The sequence below is a fragment of the Panthera leo genome, chromosome E3, assembly GCF_018350215.1.
Source record: "Panthera leo isolate Ple1 chromosome E3, P.leo_Ple1_pat1.1, whole genome shotgun sequence".
Taxonomy (NCBI): Eukaryota; Metazoa; Chordata; class Mammalia; order Carnivora; family Felidae; genus Panthera; species Panthera leo.
Genome location: NC_056694.1, coordinates 9,169,058 through 9,189,350, shown reverse-complemented (window position 1 = coordinate 9,189,350; position 20,293 = coordinate 9,169,058). Strand labels below are relative to the sequence as shown.

Here is a 20,293-nt window from a genome sequence, read left to right as displayed (position 1 = left end):
CACCGCGAGATTTGGGGGGCGGAGGGCGGGGCCGGAAGCCGGGCCATTCTCGCGAGGCCGGGCGGAGCGGAGCCGGCAGGGCCTGTACACCGTGGAGGTCGTTGGTGTCATTTGCCTCCGCCAGCTCCTTTGCCTGCCGGTCCGCGCCCCTCCCGCTACAGCCATGCTGTCCGCCCTCGCCCGCCCTGCCGGCGCCGCTCTCCGCCGCAGCTTCAGCACCTCAGCCCAGGTAGGCCCGATGAGGGGCTGCCTGCAGGCGGGGGTCCCCTGCCTGGGCCACGTGGGTTCTGGGCTCGCGAGCAGCCCTGATCCCCGGGGCCGCCCTAGATCCCAGGGCGGCCCGGTACCGACCCGCGGCTGTGGCGCCCTGGGCCGGCCCGGTTACTGTGCGGGAAGTGCCAAAAGAAAGCCCGGGAGAAAGTGGTGGGGGGAGTCCCCCAGCTCGTCCTCCGGACCCCAAGAGGACCTGTTCTTGCCCTGCATTCCTTCAGGGTTGAGAAGCCCGGGCTGCAGGGCCGAAAGTAATTTATGCTTGTATGCAACTTTCTATAGTACTAACCTTGTTCTTTCTGTAGCATCCGTACACATAACGTGTAATTATTAACTCCATAGTACAAAATGAGATACCGAGGGTAGGGAACTGGTCCAAGGTTGTTACACATTCATTTAGCCAGAGGATTAAAAGCAGCTCTTCCGCTCACCGTCAGTGGCTTTTGAACTACCAAGCTTCCTTTTAAGAACCTAAACACGCTGCTTCCTCTTAAGGACTCTTTTGAAGGATCCTTCCTGCTGTGGGCGGACTGGGCCTGACCCCAGGTGTGGTGACTGTGCAACACTTGGCCTGGGAGTACTTAACCTAAGCTATTTTTAGGCATCTTCTAGGATGGTGGTTCTCAAACTGGTGTGTGTCAGAATCACCTGAAAGCTAATGCAGACCAGACCCAGGTTCATTGAAGGGAGGGTAGTACCTACACCTTTGTATGTTTATCAGGTGTCCCAGGTGATTCCAATATAACCAAAGTTTGAGAACCCAGGAGATGCCCACATTGGCTCTTAAGCACTGCATCCAAAAGGGAGGTGATTAGTAAAGGAGATTCCAAATTTCTGCTTTAGCTTCTGTCCTTCAGGTCAGTTTCTTGTGTATTCAGTTCATTTGAAAAGTAAGTACACAATAATAGCATTGAGTATCCATGCTTGCCAAGATCTGTGCTGGGTGCTGCAGGAGATAAGATGTCTAAGAAGTGGCACTTGAGATAGGCTCAAAAGGAGTAAACTTAGGACAGATGCTGAAGATTGATGCTGAGGAGTGGGGGGAAGGGAACTGATCACAGGTAACACCGTGGGATTTGCCGACAGATGGTCTGATAAAGGGTTCCAGACGGAGGACACCAAGACTTCAGGCTTTGACATTGCTGATTGCTGAGATGGGAAAGACTGCTGGCAGAGAGTGGATTTGGACAGGGGGAGGCTATCAGGAGCTCAGTTTGAAGTGTTGAGTTTAAAATGCGTATTGGAGGGGCACCTGGGTAGCTCAGCTGGTTGAGCATCGACTCTTGATTTTGGCCCAGGTCATGGTCCCAGAGTCATGGGATTGAGCCCCGCATCAGGCTCCGTGCTGAACATGTCTCTCCCTCTGCCTCCTCCCCCACTTGCACTCTTTCTCTCTAAAAAATTAAAATAAAATGCATATGGACATAGAAGTGGCAGTATTGATGAAGGCATTAGAGTAAGTCAGAAAGATGAGCTTGAGCAAAGTAGGTAACATTGGTCTAGAGACTTTGGATCCTCTGTCCTTAACAGTAAAAATGAATCAAGTGCACAGCCTCAATATATTTATTTCTCCATGTGTGTACTCATATATGTGTTACAACACAAGAAAATAGAACTTTAAAAAGAAACTATAGTAAACTTATAAAGCACACTGAGCAGTGTGCTGTTGACCACCGCTCCTCAGCGCAGAAAAGGTCAGCAAGTTTGGAGACTGGTCTTTTAGGAAGAGATCACCAGTTAATCTCTGCAGTACCACAGATTCTCATCACATTGTAAAGATTCCGCCACCGAAGAACTGTTTTTATACATGTTAACTAAATTAACGAAACCTTGTAATAGACAAACAATGACATCACCTCAACATTGAAAGTAAAAGAAAGAGCGAGGAGGTCATCTTATGTATCATAAAGGGAGGAGATTATCTTATTATCATAAGGGATCGATTCACTTAAGGACCCTGGTGAGGGCATCAGGTCAGTCTGTTTCTTTTTTATTTTATTTTTGAGTAATCTCCATGGGGCTCCATGGTGGATCCACTGCCCTGGTCAGCCTTGGAAGCCGGGCTGAGCAATCTGGGCATGAGGAACTTCAAGGAGATTTTTGAGCAAGGAAGTGAAATGCCCAAAAGTTTAATTTTCTTTTTTTTTAATGAAATTTTTTATTATGTTTATTTTGAGAGAGAGACAGAGACAGAGTGTGAGCGGGGGAGGGGCAGAGAGAGAGAGGGAGACAATCCAAAACAGGCTCCAGGCTCCCAGCTGTCAGCACAGAGCCCCATGCAGGGCTCGAACCCACAAGCCGTGAGATCATGACCTGAGCCGAAGTCAGATGCTTTACTGACTAAGCCACCCAGGTACCCCTCAAAAGTTTAATTTTCTGAAGAATGGTTGAAGGTGGTGGTGAGGGGCCTAAGATAGACAATGGAACAGGAACAGAAGTCAGGGACAGGTTGGGAAGGTGTTTGAGATGCCAAGTCCTTCCTGTCTTAACTGGCAGAAGGGAAGGCAGGATAAGGGAAGAGGCAGGAAATGCTTCTAAGGGTTTGGATTTGGGAGAACACAGGTACTATTTGGGAACAGGGTAGGAGAGATAGCATAAACTTATTTAGACAGTTGGAATGTCTGACAGAGCTGGGAATGTGGGAGTTGGAATTTGAGAGTTCAAGGATTAGAGACAAGACGTGAGAGTGATAACTGAAGGTCTGGAAGTGGATGACATTGCCAGGCCTTGGGTTCTGGTTGATGTGGCTACTGAAGTCTTCTGGGAAGTCAGGGGTCCCCCTTTACAGTACCAATTTAAAAAACAAAACTGAGTTTGAATTTTAGTTGTGTATGCTTTTAGGGTTTACCTTTCTTAAGCAGATGGCACATGATGGGCGGTTGGTTGGGCTTGGTTTGGGGTTTAATTTCAGGTTTTGATAACCAAAGTCCATAATTACCAGCATCCGTTGCCGTAGAGATCTGTGTCGATAGTATAAGGACCCTAGATGGCCACATGCAGTGCTTTGGATTTTTGTCTCTGTTTTCTCAGTTTGTCTCCTTCCCTGGCGGCTGCCTGCCTGCCTGCCAGGAATAATCCCCCTTCTCATTTGTTGGGTTACAGCAGAAACCAGCTCACCGAGGAATTTTGGTTAGGCCTTGAGTGAGCCTTATGGGGAAGGGTACCTTGTGTATAATAAGAGCGAGCTTCAGAGCACTGCTTAGAATAGATCTGTTCTTCTAAGACTTAGTTTTTCTTCTTTTCTTTCTTTCTTTCTTTCCTTCCTTCCCAAATTGAAGAATCAAATTGCCTGTGTTTGGCTTGTATCCCACTTCATCATTTCCTTTCATAGGAAAGGTTACCAGGAGGCAGTCATTGAATTAGTTATTCAGGATGGCTGGGGTGAGGGTGGCCTTAATTTAAGTCTCACCTGGTCATCATCCTTCACAGACTCCTCTTCCTCCTTTATGCTGGTATTCATAGGGCTCTGTCTCTAGTGCTCCTGTTACTCTGTGTTCTCTTTTGTGCCTTGTCCGTGGCTACCATTAATCCCAGTGCAGATGGATAGGACCTCCAGACCAAGCTTAAAGGCAACGTTGTCTACTTAAGCCAGGAAGCTGTCATCCCAGATTTGTCCCTCTGCTCACCATCTGGATAGAGGGAGAGGGGAGGGAGTAACTGAATCACTTGTAGCTCACCCATCCTTCATGCTTGCCTTTATCCCACCCTTGAATCATGCTTGGACTATTGCAGTAGTCTCCCTGCCTCCATTCTTGAAGATCTACAGTCTGTCTTCCATTCTGCCTCATAACTTTGTAAAACACAGTTCTGGACATGCTTTTCCCAGCTTTTAAGGCCTTTCAGTGGTCCTCCTTTGCCCAAAAGAACTCGATGCACTCTGCTAGGCCCTTAGCTTTGGCCCTACCTTCTTCCTTCCTCCACGTGTGTCCAGCAATGCTCGAGCCATAGAGGACTGTTTCCCTTCAGTAGGCCATATTCCATACTCCTCCCCCTGGCATCCATCTGGTAAACTCCTACTCATCCTTCAAAATCCCCCCCAAACAGCTCGTTCTCTTTGTACTGCTGCCTTTCCCGGCATCTACCTGTGTGGCGCTTGTCACACTAGATGCCCCTTACCCCGTTTGCATGTCTTTCAGCTCGCAGGCCTTGTTGTAGTTGGCAAGTCATTCTAGCGTGTGGCAGGTAGGAAGTCCGCATCCCCAAGTACCGTGACAGCCTGCTGGTAGGTGCTTGCATGCGTGTGTGTATAGTTTTTAAAACTACAGGCTGCAGGGAAGGCAGCCTGAGTGAGGCTTGTTCCCCTTGTGGAGGGCGTGTGCAGTACGACCCGGACCGTGACAACATCTGTAGACCTAAGTTCCTCATTTTCCTGAGATAAGTTTCTGTGTTTCAAAAGAAAACTGGACCTTTGGACTGGTCGAAATACAATTGTGTCTTCTTTGGCACCATGGCCATAAAGGAGGCCCAGTGTGGTATTTTACAGGCTGTCATGTGAATACTTTTAATGCCGATTCTATATTAAGAGTCCTTTCTCTGTGCCCCTTTACAGAACAATGCTAAAGTAGCCGTGTTAGGGGCTTCTGGAGGAATTGGGCAGCCCCTTTCGCTTCTCCTCAAGAACAGCCCCTTGGTGAGCCGCCTGACCCTCTACGACATTGCTCACACACCCGGAGTGGCTGCAGATCTGAGCCACATCGAGACCAGAGCAGCTGTGAAAGGTACTGGGCACACTGACCCTGGACTCTGCTTCTCTTCTCCCCGGTAGACCGGGATCCAAGCCGTAGAATAGAATTCTTCGACGAAACTACATCAGAGCCAGGGTTTCCATGTTCATCGTAGAACTGAATTTCACAAGTAATTAATGTCTTTCTGGACTTGAGCCTGTAAAAATTATATAGCAATATCTTTCAGAAGAAAACAAAGGTGGTCTCATCTTCCCATTTTTAATTTTTTCTAATTTGAAAAGACAATAGGATCAGGAAGGGGAATTTGGGGGGACTTATATATCCTGGTTATTTTAACTTTTTTTTTTTTTTTAAAGTTTACTTTTGAGAGAGAGAGAGCATGTGAGTGGGGCAGAGGCAGAGAGACAGCGGGACAGAGGATCCAAAGCAGGCTCTGTGCTGACAGCAGAGAGCCCGATATGGGGCTTGAACTCAGAAAACCATGAGATCATGGCCTGAGCCGAAGTCAGAAGTTCAACTGACTGAGCCACCCAGGCGCCCCTTACCTTTACTTTGTAGCAGTATTTATCCGTGTTACCAAATTGGTTAAACCATTTTTTTTTTTAAGTTTATTCTTAGAGCGAGAATATGTACACACACACACACACACACACACACATGCATACACATGCACGAGTGGGGGACGGGCAGAGAGAGACTCCCAAGCAGCCTCCACACTCAGTGCAGAACCCAACATGGGGCTCAATCCCACAACCCTGAAGTCATGACCCGAGCCGAAATCAAGAGTCGGATCCTCAATCGACTGAGCCACCCAGGCGCCCCTTGGTTAAATCATTTTTAAGGCAGTTCTGTAGTTGGTCACTGATTTATTATGCCCGTCCTGTTGGCCTTTGGGCTATTTCCTGTGTTTCTCCACTGGAGACACAAACACAAGCTGTGATGAACATCTTCACCTTCACATCTTGTTTCTTAGGATTCCAAAAGTGGAATCAGGAGGTGTGACTATGTCAAAGATTATACCGTATTATACACCAAATGGCGGTGCATCGCGGTGGCAGTGATCCGTCTCTGCTGACAGTGTATGGAAGTGCCCTGTGTGGTGGTGTTTACACGCATCCTCCGCTGGTGCAAACAGCTCAGGAGGTCAACTGTCAGAACTTACGTTTTTGTGCCTTCCATAGCCTCAGTTGGTTTGCTCGTCCTCTTTCAGGTCTTCTGGAAGGTCCTGCAATAAGGAAAAAGTTCAAATCAAACCAGATTTTGGTCACTGGAGCAAATTTCCCTTGAAATCTTTGAAAATGGACCTTTTCCCCTACGAGCAAGCAAACTAGATTCAAACGCTTAGAGTCCTGCGTTGTCAGCTCTGTGACTTTCTTTCATGGCGCTCAGTGTGCCTTCTGATCTGACCCCGAGATGGAGCTTTCATCAGGATGATTGAGGGAGATAAGCAGCTCTTTGACCTGGGGGCTGAGAAGGCCTTTCAGGAGCTAGCGGGTCAGGTGAAGGCAAACAGCGGACTTGGTTTGGTTTGGGGAAAACCTCTAGGGTTGGTCCATTCTGAATGGGTCGGGGGCTGGGCAGTTGGCGGCTGGAGGAAAGTAGCGTGAGAGAGTGCCGGGATTGTCAAACTCATGGGCATTAGTGGCCAGGAAGCACTTCACAGGTGGGCCTTGCACCTGAGGCCTTCAGTTGGCGTCGGACCCGGGTGGGGCTGGCCATCTTCCCCAGCTCTGTCCCCAAAGATGTGCTCGCCTGCCCAGATCAGAAACGGTGAACTTGCTCTTTCCTGGGTGGATGGTATTTTCTAGGCTACCTCGGACCTGAGCAGCTGCCAGACTGCCTGAAAGGTTGTGATGTGGCGGTTATTCCCGCAGGAGTCCCAAGAAAACCAGGTGTGTGTTTGAAAGCCCTGCCTAGTGTCTCCCTGCGGGTCAGGTGAGGAAGTGGTTTTCCTTTAAACTGGATCAAGTCATTGTTTCCATGGCAGAGAAAAATTCCAAAGGCTCCCCAGTACCTGCGGGATAGAGGGAAATCTCCTCCTTGGCCTGGCAAAAGACTTACACGCGTCTGCTGTGTCTGTCCCCTGCTCAGTCTGGTGCTTCTGTGCCCGCTGTTTGCGTGGAGTGCCCTTTCCTTCACCCGCCCCTCGGGAATTCTCACTGATCCTGGATGATCCTCCTCAGATCCCTCCCTCCCTGGTTCCTCCCCACACTCCACCCCCTCCACCAGCCTCTGTTTGGGCACGTGTCACACTAGGTTGTTTCTCCTACAAGATAGATTTCCTTGGAAGGGGGACCCTGTCTCACCCAGGGTATCTAACAACCGTAACAGAGCACTTGTTACACCTTTGGCAAGTCCTTCCGTGCTCTGTGAGCATGTTGAATTGGGTCGTTCTCAGGCATGACACGGGATGATCTGTTCAACACCAATGCCTCCATCGTGGCCACCCTGACCGCTGCCTGCGCCCAGCATTGCCCCGAGGCCATGATCTGCATCATTTCAAACCCGGTAAGTGCCTCTGGCAGGTAGGCCGTGAATACTGTACCGAAAGCTCAAAATTAGCAAGTGTGCAGATATGCTTACAGGGATAAATATCCGGTTAAGGTGCTGCAGGGGACAGATTGGATGAAGTAACTGGGAATTTCAGCCTGGGTTTTCCACCATTTGTGTGCCTTTGGGCAAATCACTTCCCCTCTCTTTGTCTTAGTTTCTCCACCTGAAAAGTCCGTCATTGTTGTTTTAATGTTTATTTATTTATTTTGAGAGAGCACGTGCACGTGTGCAAGAGGGAGAGGGACAGAGAGAGAGAGAATCCCAGACAGGCTCCGCTGTCCACACAGATGCGGGGCTCGATCCCACAACCCTGAGATCATGACCTGAGCTGAAATCAAGAGTTGGATGCTCAACCGACCGAGCCACCCAGGCACCCTGGAAAAGTCCATTCTTTAGGCTCCATTCAACCCTGGTGGTTGTGGCCTGTTGACTTCTTTTACTGTATTCTACTCGGGGTTTGCCCTTCCTGGTTCCCTGTCACGCTTGCACAGCCACCCCAGGCCCTGCTCGCGGGTTTTTGTAGGGAGCTTCTCCTCCAAACCTGAAAGCACACGTGCTGTCTCCTCCCCGAGAAGACGGCGTGGCCCCCAAGCCTCCCCAGCAGCCCGGGTTGCATTTAACCACAGCCCTCTCCGTGCCTCCCTCCTGGGTGAATCTGGTCTCTGAGGATCGGGTTCTGGATAGAAGTGCAGCCACAGTGGTGTTGACTGGGGATGTGCCTGCCAATCCACGAGATTGTGCCCCACGAGAGGCTGTGCCCGGTGCCTCTGAGAAGCGGATCTCCACCTGGCTCGCCCTCCTCGGGGCATCCAGTCAGCCATGGAAAGCAGCTGCTGCTGGGAAGCTAACCTGGTGCCTGATAGAAGTCCTGCCGTTTTCTTTCGTTTTTATTACATGTTTTCTATGCACCCGGCAACGTGTCCGCACTTGCTGTATATTAAGTCCTGTAACCCTCACAGCCTCGTGGGGTAGTTGTCTCCTCTGTGTTACGGTGAGGAACCAAGTCCTAGGAGTTGAGGAAGCTTGCCCAGGGTTGCCTCGCAGCGCAGCAGAGCTGGGACTTGACCCCGAGCCCTCGGTCTCTGGCCGTGTGCGATGCCGTCCTGTTTTAGGAATGGCCGTTCAGGTGTCAGCCCCAGCTGGGGAGGACGGTGTCCGGTGGAGCCGTCCTCACCATTTAGGTCGATAGCTGGCAAGGCACGTGCCCATTGGAGCTGTGGGCCCAGAAGCCACTAGGGGTAAACAGCACCTGCCAAGACGAAGGGCTTTGTTCACATCAAGGGGAAAAGAGGAAGTTGGCCCACGGTGACCTGTTCTGTCTTGAGGGTGACTTGCTTGTAAACAGCGGAGCGGTTTGGCACCTTAGGACTTATTAATGGTCTGGGGAAGAGACTTGTCCTTCGGTCGCATGCCTCTTCTCTCAGAATGCAGGGCAAGTTATGCCACTCTCTCGATCTACTAGGTTAACTCCACTATCCCGATCACGGCGGAAGTTTTCAAGAAGCATGGCGTATACAACCCCAATAAAATCTTCGGGGTGACAACCCTGGACATTGTCAGAGCCAACACTTTTATTGCAGAACTGAAGGTAAGAGCTGCGCCGGATATTTTTCAAGTTATGTTCCTGGCTATCCTTGGCTGACCTGTGGGCATAGGAGACCAGGCACTTACACGTCACTTGGGACTCCAGAGTCATCAGTGTTCTTGGGGCTTGCCCCTGTTGGGGAGAGTTGCCCTCACGCTTTCTTGGGCAATCCACACAGGCCCATGCAGGTTTGAACCATGGCCAGCTTCAGTCTTGACTCGATTCTGTCTGTCCTCCCTGGTGCCTTATGGGTCCAGGCTTTTCCTGGGTTTCTCGCTGGCTCAGGTGGGTTGTACTCTCCAAGTTCATTGCCTCTGAAAATTAGAACTAACAGGATTTACCTGCTGATTGTTAGACAAATGGTAAAGTTGGCAAACACAAAGAACTAAGGAAGGTTCCGGAAGGCCTGAGGTGTCAGGACTTTCGTTGCTGATCGATAGTTCTGGCTCCCTTCTTGGGTTGCCTCACCGAGTTCGCATCTGGCCAGTTGCCTGCGGCTCCTTGGGCTGCCGACTGAGCTGCCAGGCCCGTCCTGGGGTGGGTTCGACACGGGCACCAGCTCTGGCGTCCTCGGTGCCTCTCGTTGGTCGCTTCCGAGTCTTGGGGTGTGGATCCAGCAGAACCACTTCCTCTGACCTAAGGAAGTGCCCTTCCTGAGCTTCAGGCCGTTTTTTTCTGACTTTGCAGATGAGGGGGACTCTAAAGTAGGAACAGGGGTCATGCGCACGGCCAAGCAAGGAGGGCACACACGACACCGTTGACCTTCATTGTACCCCCTGCTCCCTGTGCGCCTGGCAGGTTTGCCTCTGAGGCGTGACACCCTGCTTCAGCTCGTGCTGCGGTGCGTCCCCAGCTTCTGTGCTAGGCACGGGTGTCCCAGAGATCCAGAAGATAGGGGAGCCCTTGGGATTCAAGAGACAATATTATCGAGTAACCGGTTTGGCGCGGGCGTGTAGGGCGGTTGTCTGAGTCAGGACCAGCTTTCTGGGTGAGCTTGTGCTCAGCTGAGTCTGACCGAGAACGGGCCGAGAGGGTGGGGTTCGGGCTTCCTGAGGCTCCCAGCCCAGTTTCATGGAAGCCACAGTGCTCATTCCCTTTGGGCTCTCGTGGTGCTACCAGCTCTTGGCCGAAGCACACCATCTCCCCCAGGCCCCAGACCTGCGGCAACACACCGGCTACATGGGGCTGGTTTGGTTACTTAGAATTACATAAAACTAGAAATCCGTGTCCTCGTTGCACTGGCCACATTTCAGATGTGGCTTCTGTGTTCTCACAGAAAGTTCTGGACGGTGCTATCGTAGCCAGAGAAGTTCTGTTTGAGGTGGAGGAAGGTGGGGGGGGGGGGGTCTTGGCCCCTGGCAGAGACTCTAATGCTTGTCAGGCTTCAGTTCAGTGAATTGCCCTTTACCTCAGGTCTCTGGCGTTCTGAGAAAATCCTGAATTGTATCAGGAATGAATGTTGGCCCTTAAACCTCCAGCGTCTGGACCCTCCTCAGTCCCTCGGCCATCTCTTGCCCCCTTTGCCACCTTCTCTTTGCATTTCTGCTGATGTTGTAGGTATTTCTTGTACCCTAGGCCTCTGCTCATTTAGCCTAGAAAACGCTTCCTTTGGCAAAGTCCTCCTGCTGCTTCCCAGATGAAGTTAAGTCTCTCCCAAGAAGGCTCTCCCAGGCTAAGGAAGTGCTACCCTTCAGAGGCCGCCCCATGCGGCTGTCTTAGCACATGACAGTGGGACGTCATTTGTGTCTGTCTTATAATCAACAGTGAGTGTCTCAAAAACGGGGCTCTGTCTGTCCACGCCTGTGTCCCTGGTGACCAGCACACTGCCTTGGCACAGAGGTACCTCCACGTGAGCCCCCTGCTCCGTGAACTTGATCCGGCTGTGTCCCCCTTCCCGGGCAAGGCTGGTTCCTAACTGAGGGCTGCTCTCTTTAACAGCCACGGCATTTGAGAAAAGTGGCATCATTTGGGGACTGCTCACTTCCCTCCCATAACTCCCACCAGATTCCTTTTTTTGACCGTCTTAAGAAATACCTGGTCCACAGATTTGTGGGGGCGTTGTGCCTCCGGTTTAACAAACGAATCAGCCTCTTCTGGCAGGCCCCCACAAAGAACCATGGGGTTTTGACCCCTTACAACTCAGTTTTATTCTGTCCTGATCACAGATTGAGCTGACAGAGTTCTCACCCCCGGGTTTCCTAGAATTGTTTTTGAATTTTGCTCTAGAATGAAGGCAAGGGAATTTGACTTGTTGTCTCTGACACAGTGTAGGGACATGAGTCTGGGCTTGTGCTAGGAGAATGACATTAGCTCTGGGGAAGACGACGGTCATCCTCAGGTTCTGAGAAGATACCAGACTGACGAGGATCACCGGGGGGGACCCTACATGGAGGCCGTTTTCTGCTCACTGTAAAGGAAGACCCTCGTAGTGACCTCCCCAGATGACGCGTCACTCCGCGCTGCCCCGTTCACACTGCTGCTCCACCATGTGGTGGGGCCGGGGGAGGGACTCTAAATACAGCTGGACTCAGTCTTTTGTGGTTTCTTTGTTCTGAGTTCCGTGGGTTTTTCCAGGATCGGTGCTTTAGGTGGATATGACATTTTATACTCAGAGAGCTTTAAAAATTAACAAAGTTTCATACTCTGGTGGCCAGGGTTTGGATCCAGCTCGAGTCAATGTTCCTGTCATTGGTGGCCATGCTGGGAAGACCATCATCCCCCTTATCTCTCAGGTAAGTGCGTCACCTTTGCCAGGAAGCCTTAGGATCACGAACGCCTTTCAGGGGTTCCGCTTTGAGGCACTAAAGACAGACTGACAAAGAACTCAGCATCTTTGTATTTCGAGAGGATTCCTGCTGTGGTTACGGCCCGCCCATTGTCTGGGGGGCTCTCGAGTGGCCAGTGGGGCTGCGGTTGGGCTCCGGCAACTCGGGGTCCACACCTGCGGGAGTGAGCGCGGTCAGAAGGTGCTCGCGGCGGCCTGCTCCCAACACGGCGAGACTGCCGTGGGGACCGCTGAATTCCCGGGTAGGTCAGAGCAGGCAAAGCTGTTGTGTTTAAAAACGAGTAGAGACCAGGTGAACGCCACCGCGAATGAGGAAAATGAAACCAGTGTCCTGATCCCCGAGTTTAATGCACACGGAAGGACTCAAAATATTTGTGGTGTCCTCACCAGAAGTGCATAACGTTGTAAGAAAAGCATGAGGGAAATCTCCCGTAAATCTAAATTGAGAGCCATTCTACAAAATGAGCAGTCGGTGCTCTTGACAAGTGTCCCGGAAGACGGGACCACTAAGGAGTAGACTGAGCTGGGATAACCATCCGCTGGGGTCCTGGATCAGAAAAGGGACAGGAAAGGGACAGCAGTGGGGAAGTGGGTGACCTCTGGGTGGGGCCCGTAGTCAACATATCGATGAAGATTTTCTGTTCCTTAGAATTGCCCCGTGGTTACGTGAGATGCTAACGTTAGGGTAGGCTGGGTGAGGGAAATCTTTGTGCTGTTTTTACGACTCTTCGCTAAATCTAAAATTAGTCCAAAATACTAAAAGTTCTTTAAAAATGAGTAGGAACCGGGAGCGCCTGGCTGGCTCAGTCGCTGGAGCCTATGACTCTTAATCTCGGGGTCGTGAGTTCAAGCCCCAGGTTGGGTGTGGAACCCACTTAAAAAAAAAAAATGAGTAGGGACCGCACTACACCTCCCAAAAAGGTGACGTACTTTAAAGCAAAGGTGGTCTTGGTATCCCGTGCAGTGGCGGCGGGGGGGTCCTGCCATGACAGGGGGAGGGGACATGGGGTCTGGGAGTGGCAGCAGCCCCTGCTCACGTGCTCCCTGTGACTTTGGCCTGCAGTGTACTCCCAAGGTGGACCTACCCCAGGACCAGCTGACAGCCGTCACTGGGCGGATCCAGGAGGCCGGCACGGAGGTGGTGAAGGCCAAAGCTGGAGCAGGTAGATTCTTGGGGGACGACCCCCGTGTGCGGTGCTGATGCCAGAGGCCCTCCAGCTCACGGCTGAAGACCGGAAGGGCCCGGGCAGGCCGCGAACCCTTCTCTTAGCTTCAGATGTGTTCACTGCGTGGGCCCGTCCCGCAGCAGAGGGCAGCTCGGCTGTGTGGCATGGAAGGGTGTCTGAGCTTGGCGAAGCCGGTTGTGTGCCATTCGTGAGTTTGTAAAATGAAGAGACGCTGACTGAATTCTTCACCGCTAAAGGGGAAGATGTGGAAGATGTTACTTAGCTGACAGGGCGGCCTCTCCTGGGCTTTACCGTCCCGGTGCTGGCTTGGCTAACCTGCCCGTGCCCTCCTAGGCTCTGCCACCCTGTCTATGGCATACGCCGGAGCCCGGTTTGTCTTCTCCCTCGTGGATGCCATCAACGGAAAGGAAGGAGTTGTCGAATGTTCCTTCGTTAAATCCCAAGAAACAGACTGTCCCTATTTCTCCACACCTTTACTGCTGGGGGTACGTATCCTGGAGGCTGTGTCTTGGGCTCGCGGAAGGAGGCTCATTGTCTATGCTTAAGGTCGGGAGCCCTGGCTGTTTGCTCCGTAATTCGGTTTCCCGTTGTGCGGTAACTGTATCCCGGTGCCTGGCCTGCGCTGGGGTTTGGAGGGTGGACGCACATCGTAGAATTAAGAGCAGGGAGAAACCTCAGGCTGAGGGGGGCTGCGTAGGAACCCGCTGGCACGTGAATCCCTTTCCTGTGGCTCTGCCGGCTGGTCAGCGCAGCTGTCTCAGTGTGTTTCTTTCTTTTTTGTTTTAATTTTTTTTTAATGTTTCTTCTTGAGAAGAACAGAGACAGAGCACGAGCTGGGGAGGGGCAGAGCGAGAATGAGACACAGAATCCGAAGCAGGCTCCAGGCTCTGAGCTGTCAGTACAGAGCCCAATGCGGGGCTCGAACCCACAAGCTGTGAGATCATGACCTGAGCTGAAGTCGGACGCTCAACCGACTGAGCCACCCAGGCGCCCCTCGCTGTGTTTCTTGATGAGACACGTGTTCTGTCTCCAGGCGGCCGTGGGCACTTCTGGAGGAAAAGGCTTCCCTTCCCCGTCCTGTGTGACGTCGCCCCGTGGCTCATGCTTGTTCGTTCTTGCTCTGACCTCGGGGCGCGCCGAGCCCCGTCCCTCTTCCAGGGAGGCCTGGAGAGCTGGCAGAGCTGTGATATTTTCCAGCTCAGGTGCCCCTGCTCCCTTGCTCTCGCCCCTACCGGTTTTCTTCCTGGAATGTGTTGCAGACCCCCTTGGAACCGTGGTGTCTGGGATAGAGCCCCTCTGGCCCCAGTGCTTGGCTTCAGTCAGGCTGTTTTGGAGGCAGCTGTCCAGTCTGATGACCCTCCCCAAGCCTTCAGGGAGCAGAAACCCCTAAGTCTCACTCTGTTTCTGACGTGCGGGTGGCTGCTGACGTCAGGCAGATGTGTGGTTGCCTTCATCTTCTCCCCAGAAAGGAACTGTGTGGTGACATGCCAAGCCACCCAGGGGCCCTTCCCACAGATGCCCTGGTGTCCAAAGATCCCGGAGACAATGGCCCCGGGCCTCGGGGACTCCGTGTGGTGGAGAGACCCACTAAACAGACTAATGCCGTGACCAGTGTGGTGGGGCAGGCCCTGCAGGCCCTGGAGTCAGGGAGGGCTCTCCAGGGAGATGGCCTGGAAGCCTCCCCTGCTCACACAGACACCAGCTCAACCGTGGAGGTGACACGGTGACAGACACCTGTTGTTTTCCTGATGTCACATCGGACCCGGGTGGCTATTACCAACTCGGGGAAAAGACTAGAACCCAAAAGTATGCTCTGTGTTGGGAAGAAAAACATTCGGCGCTGCTAATGACCAAGCACCCTGGGTGCCAAGTCGCCCGCGTGTGTTCTCACCGCCTCCTTTGAGGTGGAGAGTATGCCCGTTTTCTAGATGAGGAAACCGCCTTGGCCAAAGTGCACATGGTGTGAGTGACCGAGTCCAGATCCCAGCCGAGGATCGTCTGCCTGAAGCCCGGGCTCGGGGCAGAGCCGTGAAGTTACATGGCGGGTTTTGCTCAACAGCCTCGTCCACAGAAACCGGCTGTAAAATTTACAGTATTTTTAGCGGTTGTTGTTAATTTCAGAATTGTCCGTTTTTACCACCTCCTCTCTCCTCCAGAAAAAGGGCATCGAGAAGAACCTAGGCATCGGCAAGATCTCTCCTTTCGAAGAGAAGATGATCGCCGAAGCCCTCCCTGAGCTGAAGGCCTCCATCAAGAAAGGAGAAGAGTTCGTGAAGAACATGAAATGAGAGGGCAGTTGGTGAGCGGTCCGCGTCCCTAACTTATGAAGGCATCATGTCCCTGTAAAGCCGTCTCACACCCCTTCGTGTTTCAGTCGCGTTACCCATGAGTGTTGTGTTAACGTTGCCGCCCCTTCCAAATCGTGGGTCTGTCTGTGGGTGCCCCAATAAAAGCAGGCTCTGAATTTCTTTATCAAGGTCTCCGTAAACGTGCTTTCTTCCCCCTGCTTCAGAGGGTCTGGCATCACGAATCGGAAGATGTTATTTACATATTAGACTGACGCATGATGGTTTCATCAGTAGCTTCGAGAACATCTAGAATCTTTATCAGTGGCTGTCCCCCCCCCCCCCAACCCTGCCCTGCAACAGTGTGTCCCTCAGCTGTGCAAACTGAGGAGGGCTCGGCTCCGATTCCTGAGTCCTTGGAACGCAGCTGTGGCGGGGTGACAGCTGGTGGCACTTGCCCAGCTGCCCTTTTCCATCCCCAGTTCTTCCCACATGGTGGTTTCTGCCTAAGCAGACCGCTCCATCGTCTACGCTGGAGCTGCCCTGGCTGACTTCCGTCTCTCTCTGAACCCCATCCTCCCCTCACCAGGCCCGGGTGTTCAGAGACGGGGACTGCCCCAGGCAGAGTTGTGAGGAAAGTCGGGGCAGGAGCAGAAAAAACCAAAACGCCAGCTGCCGTGGCTGCGCTGGGGACACAAGAAGGCTGGCTCCGTGTCTTCATCAGAGGCCTAAAAAGGAACTTGGTTGTATTCTCTGGCCTTTAGCGTAAATGGGGGGGACCTATTCCCATTGTCCGTGCCTGAGAAGGAACGTGGTGGCGGCAACTGGGTGAAGGGCAAAAGGGCAGGTGGGGGCGGAGCTGAGCCCGGCGCCCAACACCCATGTGTCTACAGCAGCTTCTCTTTAAAACGGACGGACGTTATCATTGTGACATCGTTGTTTTGTTACGAGTCCTCAATATGTGTCTGCTGCTTAAAACCTAAAACAGCAGCCAAAAAATAAAGCAGGAAAATAATCGCTGGTAATGGAATCTGTCCTCTTGCTTATTTCGTAAGTTAACACTTCGTGTGCCAGTTTGCATGCAGCCCACGCTTCCGGTTCTCTTACTGTAAAACAACCGCCCCCCCCAGTCTAGTTGCTCGAGAGCCACTTTATGCACCTCCCCCCCTTTCTGCATGTGGACAAGGTTCTGCTGGGTGGTCCCCACCCCACCAGGTGCAGGAACTGGCCAGTCTGGCCCACTGGAGACTATAGCTCGCCATGGCTGGTGCTGGGGGGACCCTGGGGCAGCCAGGCTTGTCACTCTCCACGGGGCCTCTGTGCAGAGTGGGCAGACTTCTTCCTTGACAGCTCAGGGTTCCCAAAAGTGCAAAAGCAGAAACTGCCAGGCATCAGGATGGGCTCAGAACCGGCCCGGCATCACTTCTGCCACATCCTCGTGCTTAAAGCAGGTCCCCCGGCAGGCCCCGGCGTGTGGTGGGAGCAGACTGGGCAGGGCAGGGCAGGCGGGCCTGGCTCTTCAGGGGCCCACTTAGATGAGCGACCACACGTGACTCCTGTAAGCACAGATACATCTTCCCTTCCCACTTGTAATAACGGGGTAACCCTTAAGGTGAGCCCACAGTAATCTATTCCACTGCCATTAGATAATTCAGTTGCTGAGTTTCACTACTGTAGTTTATAGTTTCACTACTATAAAGGGCACGGCTCTGGACACCACCTTTGGAGTAATTCCACATGTGCAACACCACGCCAGCTCTCTGGGGTCATTTGCTATGTCATGGGATCCTTGGGACAACCCTGACAGGCAGGACCTAGTGCTGGTGACTCAAAGCAGGTTGTCTTGTTTAGGATGGTCAGAGCCCTTCTCCACGTACCAGCGGTCACCACACAAAGGCCTCCCAAGCCCGTTTGCCAAAGATGCAGCTTCCTGGGGCGCCTGGGTGGCTCAGTCAATTGCGCCTCCGCCTCTTGGTTTCTGCTCAGGTCATGATCTCACAGTTCATGAGTTTGAGCCCCAAGTCGGGCTCTGCACTGACAGGGTGGATCCTGCTTGGGATTTTCTCCCTCCTCTCTCTGCCCCTCCCCTGCTCACACACACTCTCTCAAAATAAATAAATAAACTTAAAAAAAAAAAAAAAAGATGCAGCTTCCTGACTCCCACCTCTCAAAAGTTCTGATCTAGCAGTCTGAGAAGGGGGAGTGGGGGACAAGAATGGAGAATGCTCCAGATTCTTCCCGACTGTGCTGGGGAAGCGGCATTGGCCCACCCATCCCTTTGGACACTGGCTACCTCAGAGCTCTTTCTACATAGGTAGGCCTCCTGCCCTTCGGGGCTCAAGTCAGGTACGTTGAGAACCAGAGAGAAAAGTACAGATAAAGTAGGGCAGGACTCAGGACAAGGTTATTTCTGGATATTTTGGCAGAGGCAAGGATCCAGGGAGAGGCCCCACCGAGGTATTCGGGAGTGGGAGGAGGCTGTGAGCTGGGTAGGATTCCCACGGTCAGGGGAGCAGGATGGGCTTGTCTGGCAACAGCAGGGGTGGCTGGACTTGAGAGAATGGGCTCAAGATGTGCTTGAGGAAGGGCCAAGTGTATGGCTGGCAGCCTAGGGCACAGGCGGAGGGAGCTGGCACTATTCTGGGGATGGTCTTAAATGCCAGGTTGAAGAGCCTGGGCTCCACTCTGTGGAAATGGGGACCGGGAGGAGGATGCCAGAGGCGCCCACTCGATCCTAGGATGGGGCTTTTAACACCCCACTGGCGGGGGGGGGGGGGGGGGCAGGTGACACCCTTGCTACAGGCCTGGAGGCTGCCCTTTAAGTAGGGAAGATGCAGCAGCAGAAAGGCTGAAGGCCCAAAATAGGGTGGCAGTGAGTGGGAGGGAAGGGATGACAGGGACATGGAGACGCACCAGCATCTCCCAGCCCCGTTCCCACCACGCAGAAGTCCATCAGCCAGTTATCGGGCCAGGGTGAGGCTAGCCGCACCCCCACTTTCAAGCTCCAATTATGTGCCTCCGGGTCCACACAGACCCGCTGCCTCCTGACACACGATTCCGGTCCCCCTCGGCGAGGAACAAAAACCCAGGGATTGAGGGTTTGAGGGTTTGGTGTTAATGACCATAATGAGCTGGCTGAGCCCTTTGCAGGAGGAAGCCAAGAAGCAGCCTTTAGAAAGCAGAGGGGAGCCTGGCGTGGAAGCCGCGGGGCATCCGCGCCGAGGGTAATTGCATGGCCCAAGAGCCGGTCCCGCGGAGGAGCTGCGTGGATGCGTGGAAGTCCCGGGTACACACGGCCAAGTTGGCTAATGATAAGGAGAGCAGAGGGGTTCGTCCGCGCCGCTAGGGCAGGGGGGGAGGGGGCGAACATCTTAACCCCCGCAAGGACCCTGACCTCGCTTGGGAGGGACCTGGCGCGCAGCCCAACCTCCCCTGCAGTTCTCCCCGGTTACCTGGAGAGGGCGCCGGAGGCTGGTGCTGCAAAGCGGCTCCCGGGGACCAGCAGGTCAGGTGGTGGAGCGAGGATTAGCATTCCAGAGCCAAATCCGGCTCTCTCCCCTGTCTGGTCTCTGCTCACCCAGACCGGGAGGGGCAGCCACCTCTTACAGGGTGGAGGAGTTGGGAGCCAGCCCAGAGAAGTCGGTGGAAACCGGCCTGGAGACACAATATGCAGGGAGAGGGTGGCCGGAGGGGAGGGGTCTGGGAAGAAACACCCCCTTCCCCGAGAGCCTCCCTGGAGACTCAAGGCCTTGCCCCTGAGCTGGTGGAGGGGAGGGAGGGTAACTTCCCACTTCAGTTAACCGGGTGACCTTGGGCTCCTCCTGTCTGCAAGTGCCCCGTGTGGACGGCAAGGGGCAGACCACTGCTTCTGGCACCCCGAGGAAGTGGGGATTAGTTAACCCAGACCCAAGGTGGACAGAAGCTGCTGGATGGCCAGGAGAGAAAGCCCCGGGGCCTGAGGCCTGCAGCCCCTACAGGTACCCCGGGGCCACTTCCCCAAGTTTCTAATCCCGCAGGGCCTCAGAGGGGGCTCCCCAGTTAACCCACTTTCAGAGGCCAGCCACACCCTCCCTCCCCCAACCTGCCTTCCTGGCCTGTGCGCTCCCTGCGTGGGGGAGGGGGGAGGGGGAGGCGGCGCAAACTCCTAAAAGCAGCTGGAGCTAGCCAACCAGAAATGTTCTTGCATCCCCTTCCTTTTCTTCTGGATGCTTAACAAAAGTCCCTCATAAGGGTGCCTGGGTGGCTCCATCAGCTGATTTTGGCTGAGGTCATGATCTCACAGTTCGTGAGTTTGAGCCCCCGCATCATCAGGGCTGGCTATTGTCAGTGCAGAGCCTGCTTCAGACCCTCTGTCCCCGCCCCCCGTCCCTCCTGCACTGTGCTTTCTCTCTCAAAAATAAATAAAAATAGGGGCGCCTGGGTGGCGCAGTCGGTTAAGCGTCCGACTTCAGCCAGGCCACGATCTCGCGGTCCGTGAGTTCGAGCCCCGCGTCGGGCTCTGGGCTGATGGCTCAGAGCCTGGAGCCTGCTTCAGATTCTGTGTCTCCCTCTCTCTCTGCCCCTCCCCCGTTCATGCTCTGTCTCTCTCTGTCCCAAAAATAAATAAAAAACGTTGAAAAAAAAAATTTAAAAATAAATAAATAAATAAACGTTAAAAAAAATTAAAAAATAAATAAATAAAAATAAAACACATTATTTAAGGTCCCTCATAAAATCCAACAGGGTCACCCAGAACCAGATGCCCCAAGCAGGGCCAGGTGGGTTGATGATCTTTGGTTGGTTTGCACCAGTACAGCTACTCTGGTTGTGAAATAGGTCCTGGAACCCACTGATGAGCAGCTCCTGCCCCAGTCTGCTAGCCCCTCCCCCTGGGGCCCCCTGGACCTCCCCAAGGTGAAGGGGTAACTTCTGATGGCATGGCATCATCCAATGGATTAGCCATT

The 20,293-nt window shown here is 53.1% G+C and overlaps 1 protein-coding gene across 1 annotated transcript; it reads left to right on the top strand.

Annotated features, from left to right (window-relative positions):
* Nucleotides 1-52: 52 nt before the first annotated feature.
* On the top strand, nucleotides 53-15,537 carry MDH2 (malate dehydrogenase 2). The gene is made up of 9 exons (XM_042921630.1): nucleotides 53-229; nucleotides 4,820-4,988; nucleotides 6,764-6,847; nucleotides 7,354-7,463; nucleotides 8,971-9,096; nucleotides 11,748-11,825; nucleotides 12,942-13,041; nucleotides 13,399-13,550; nucleotides 15,222-15,537. Exons 1-9 carry the CDS (start codon nucleotides 164-166, stop codon nucleotides 15,351-15,353), a joined length of 1,017 nt encoding a protein of 338 aa, XP_042777564.1. The 5' UTR covers nucleotides 53-163; the 3' UTR covers nucleotides 15,354-15,537.
* Nucleotides 15,538-20,293: the final 4,756 nt, after the last annotated feature.

Coding starts and splice junctions, on each gene's coding strand:
- MDH2 (XM_042921630.1), top strand. CDS start 164: ATGCTGTCCGCCCTCGCCCGCCCTGCCGGCGCCGCTCTCCGCCGCAGC. Junction 6,848..7,353: donor AGGAGTCCCAAGAAAACCAG/GTGTGTGTTTGA, acceptor GGTCGTTCTCAG/GCATGACACGGGATGATCTG. Junction 13,551..15,221: donor CCACACCTTTACTGCTGGGG/GTACGTATCCTG, acceptor TCTCTCCTCCAG/AAAAAGGGCATCGAGAAGAA.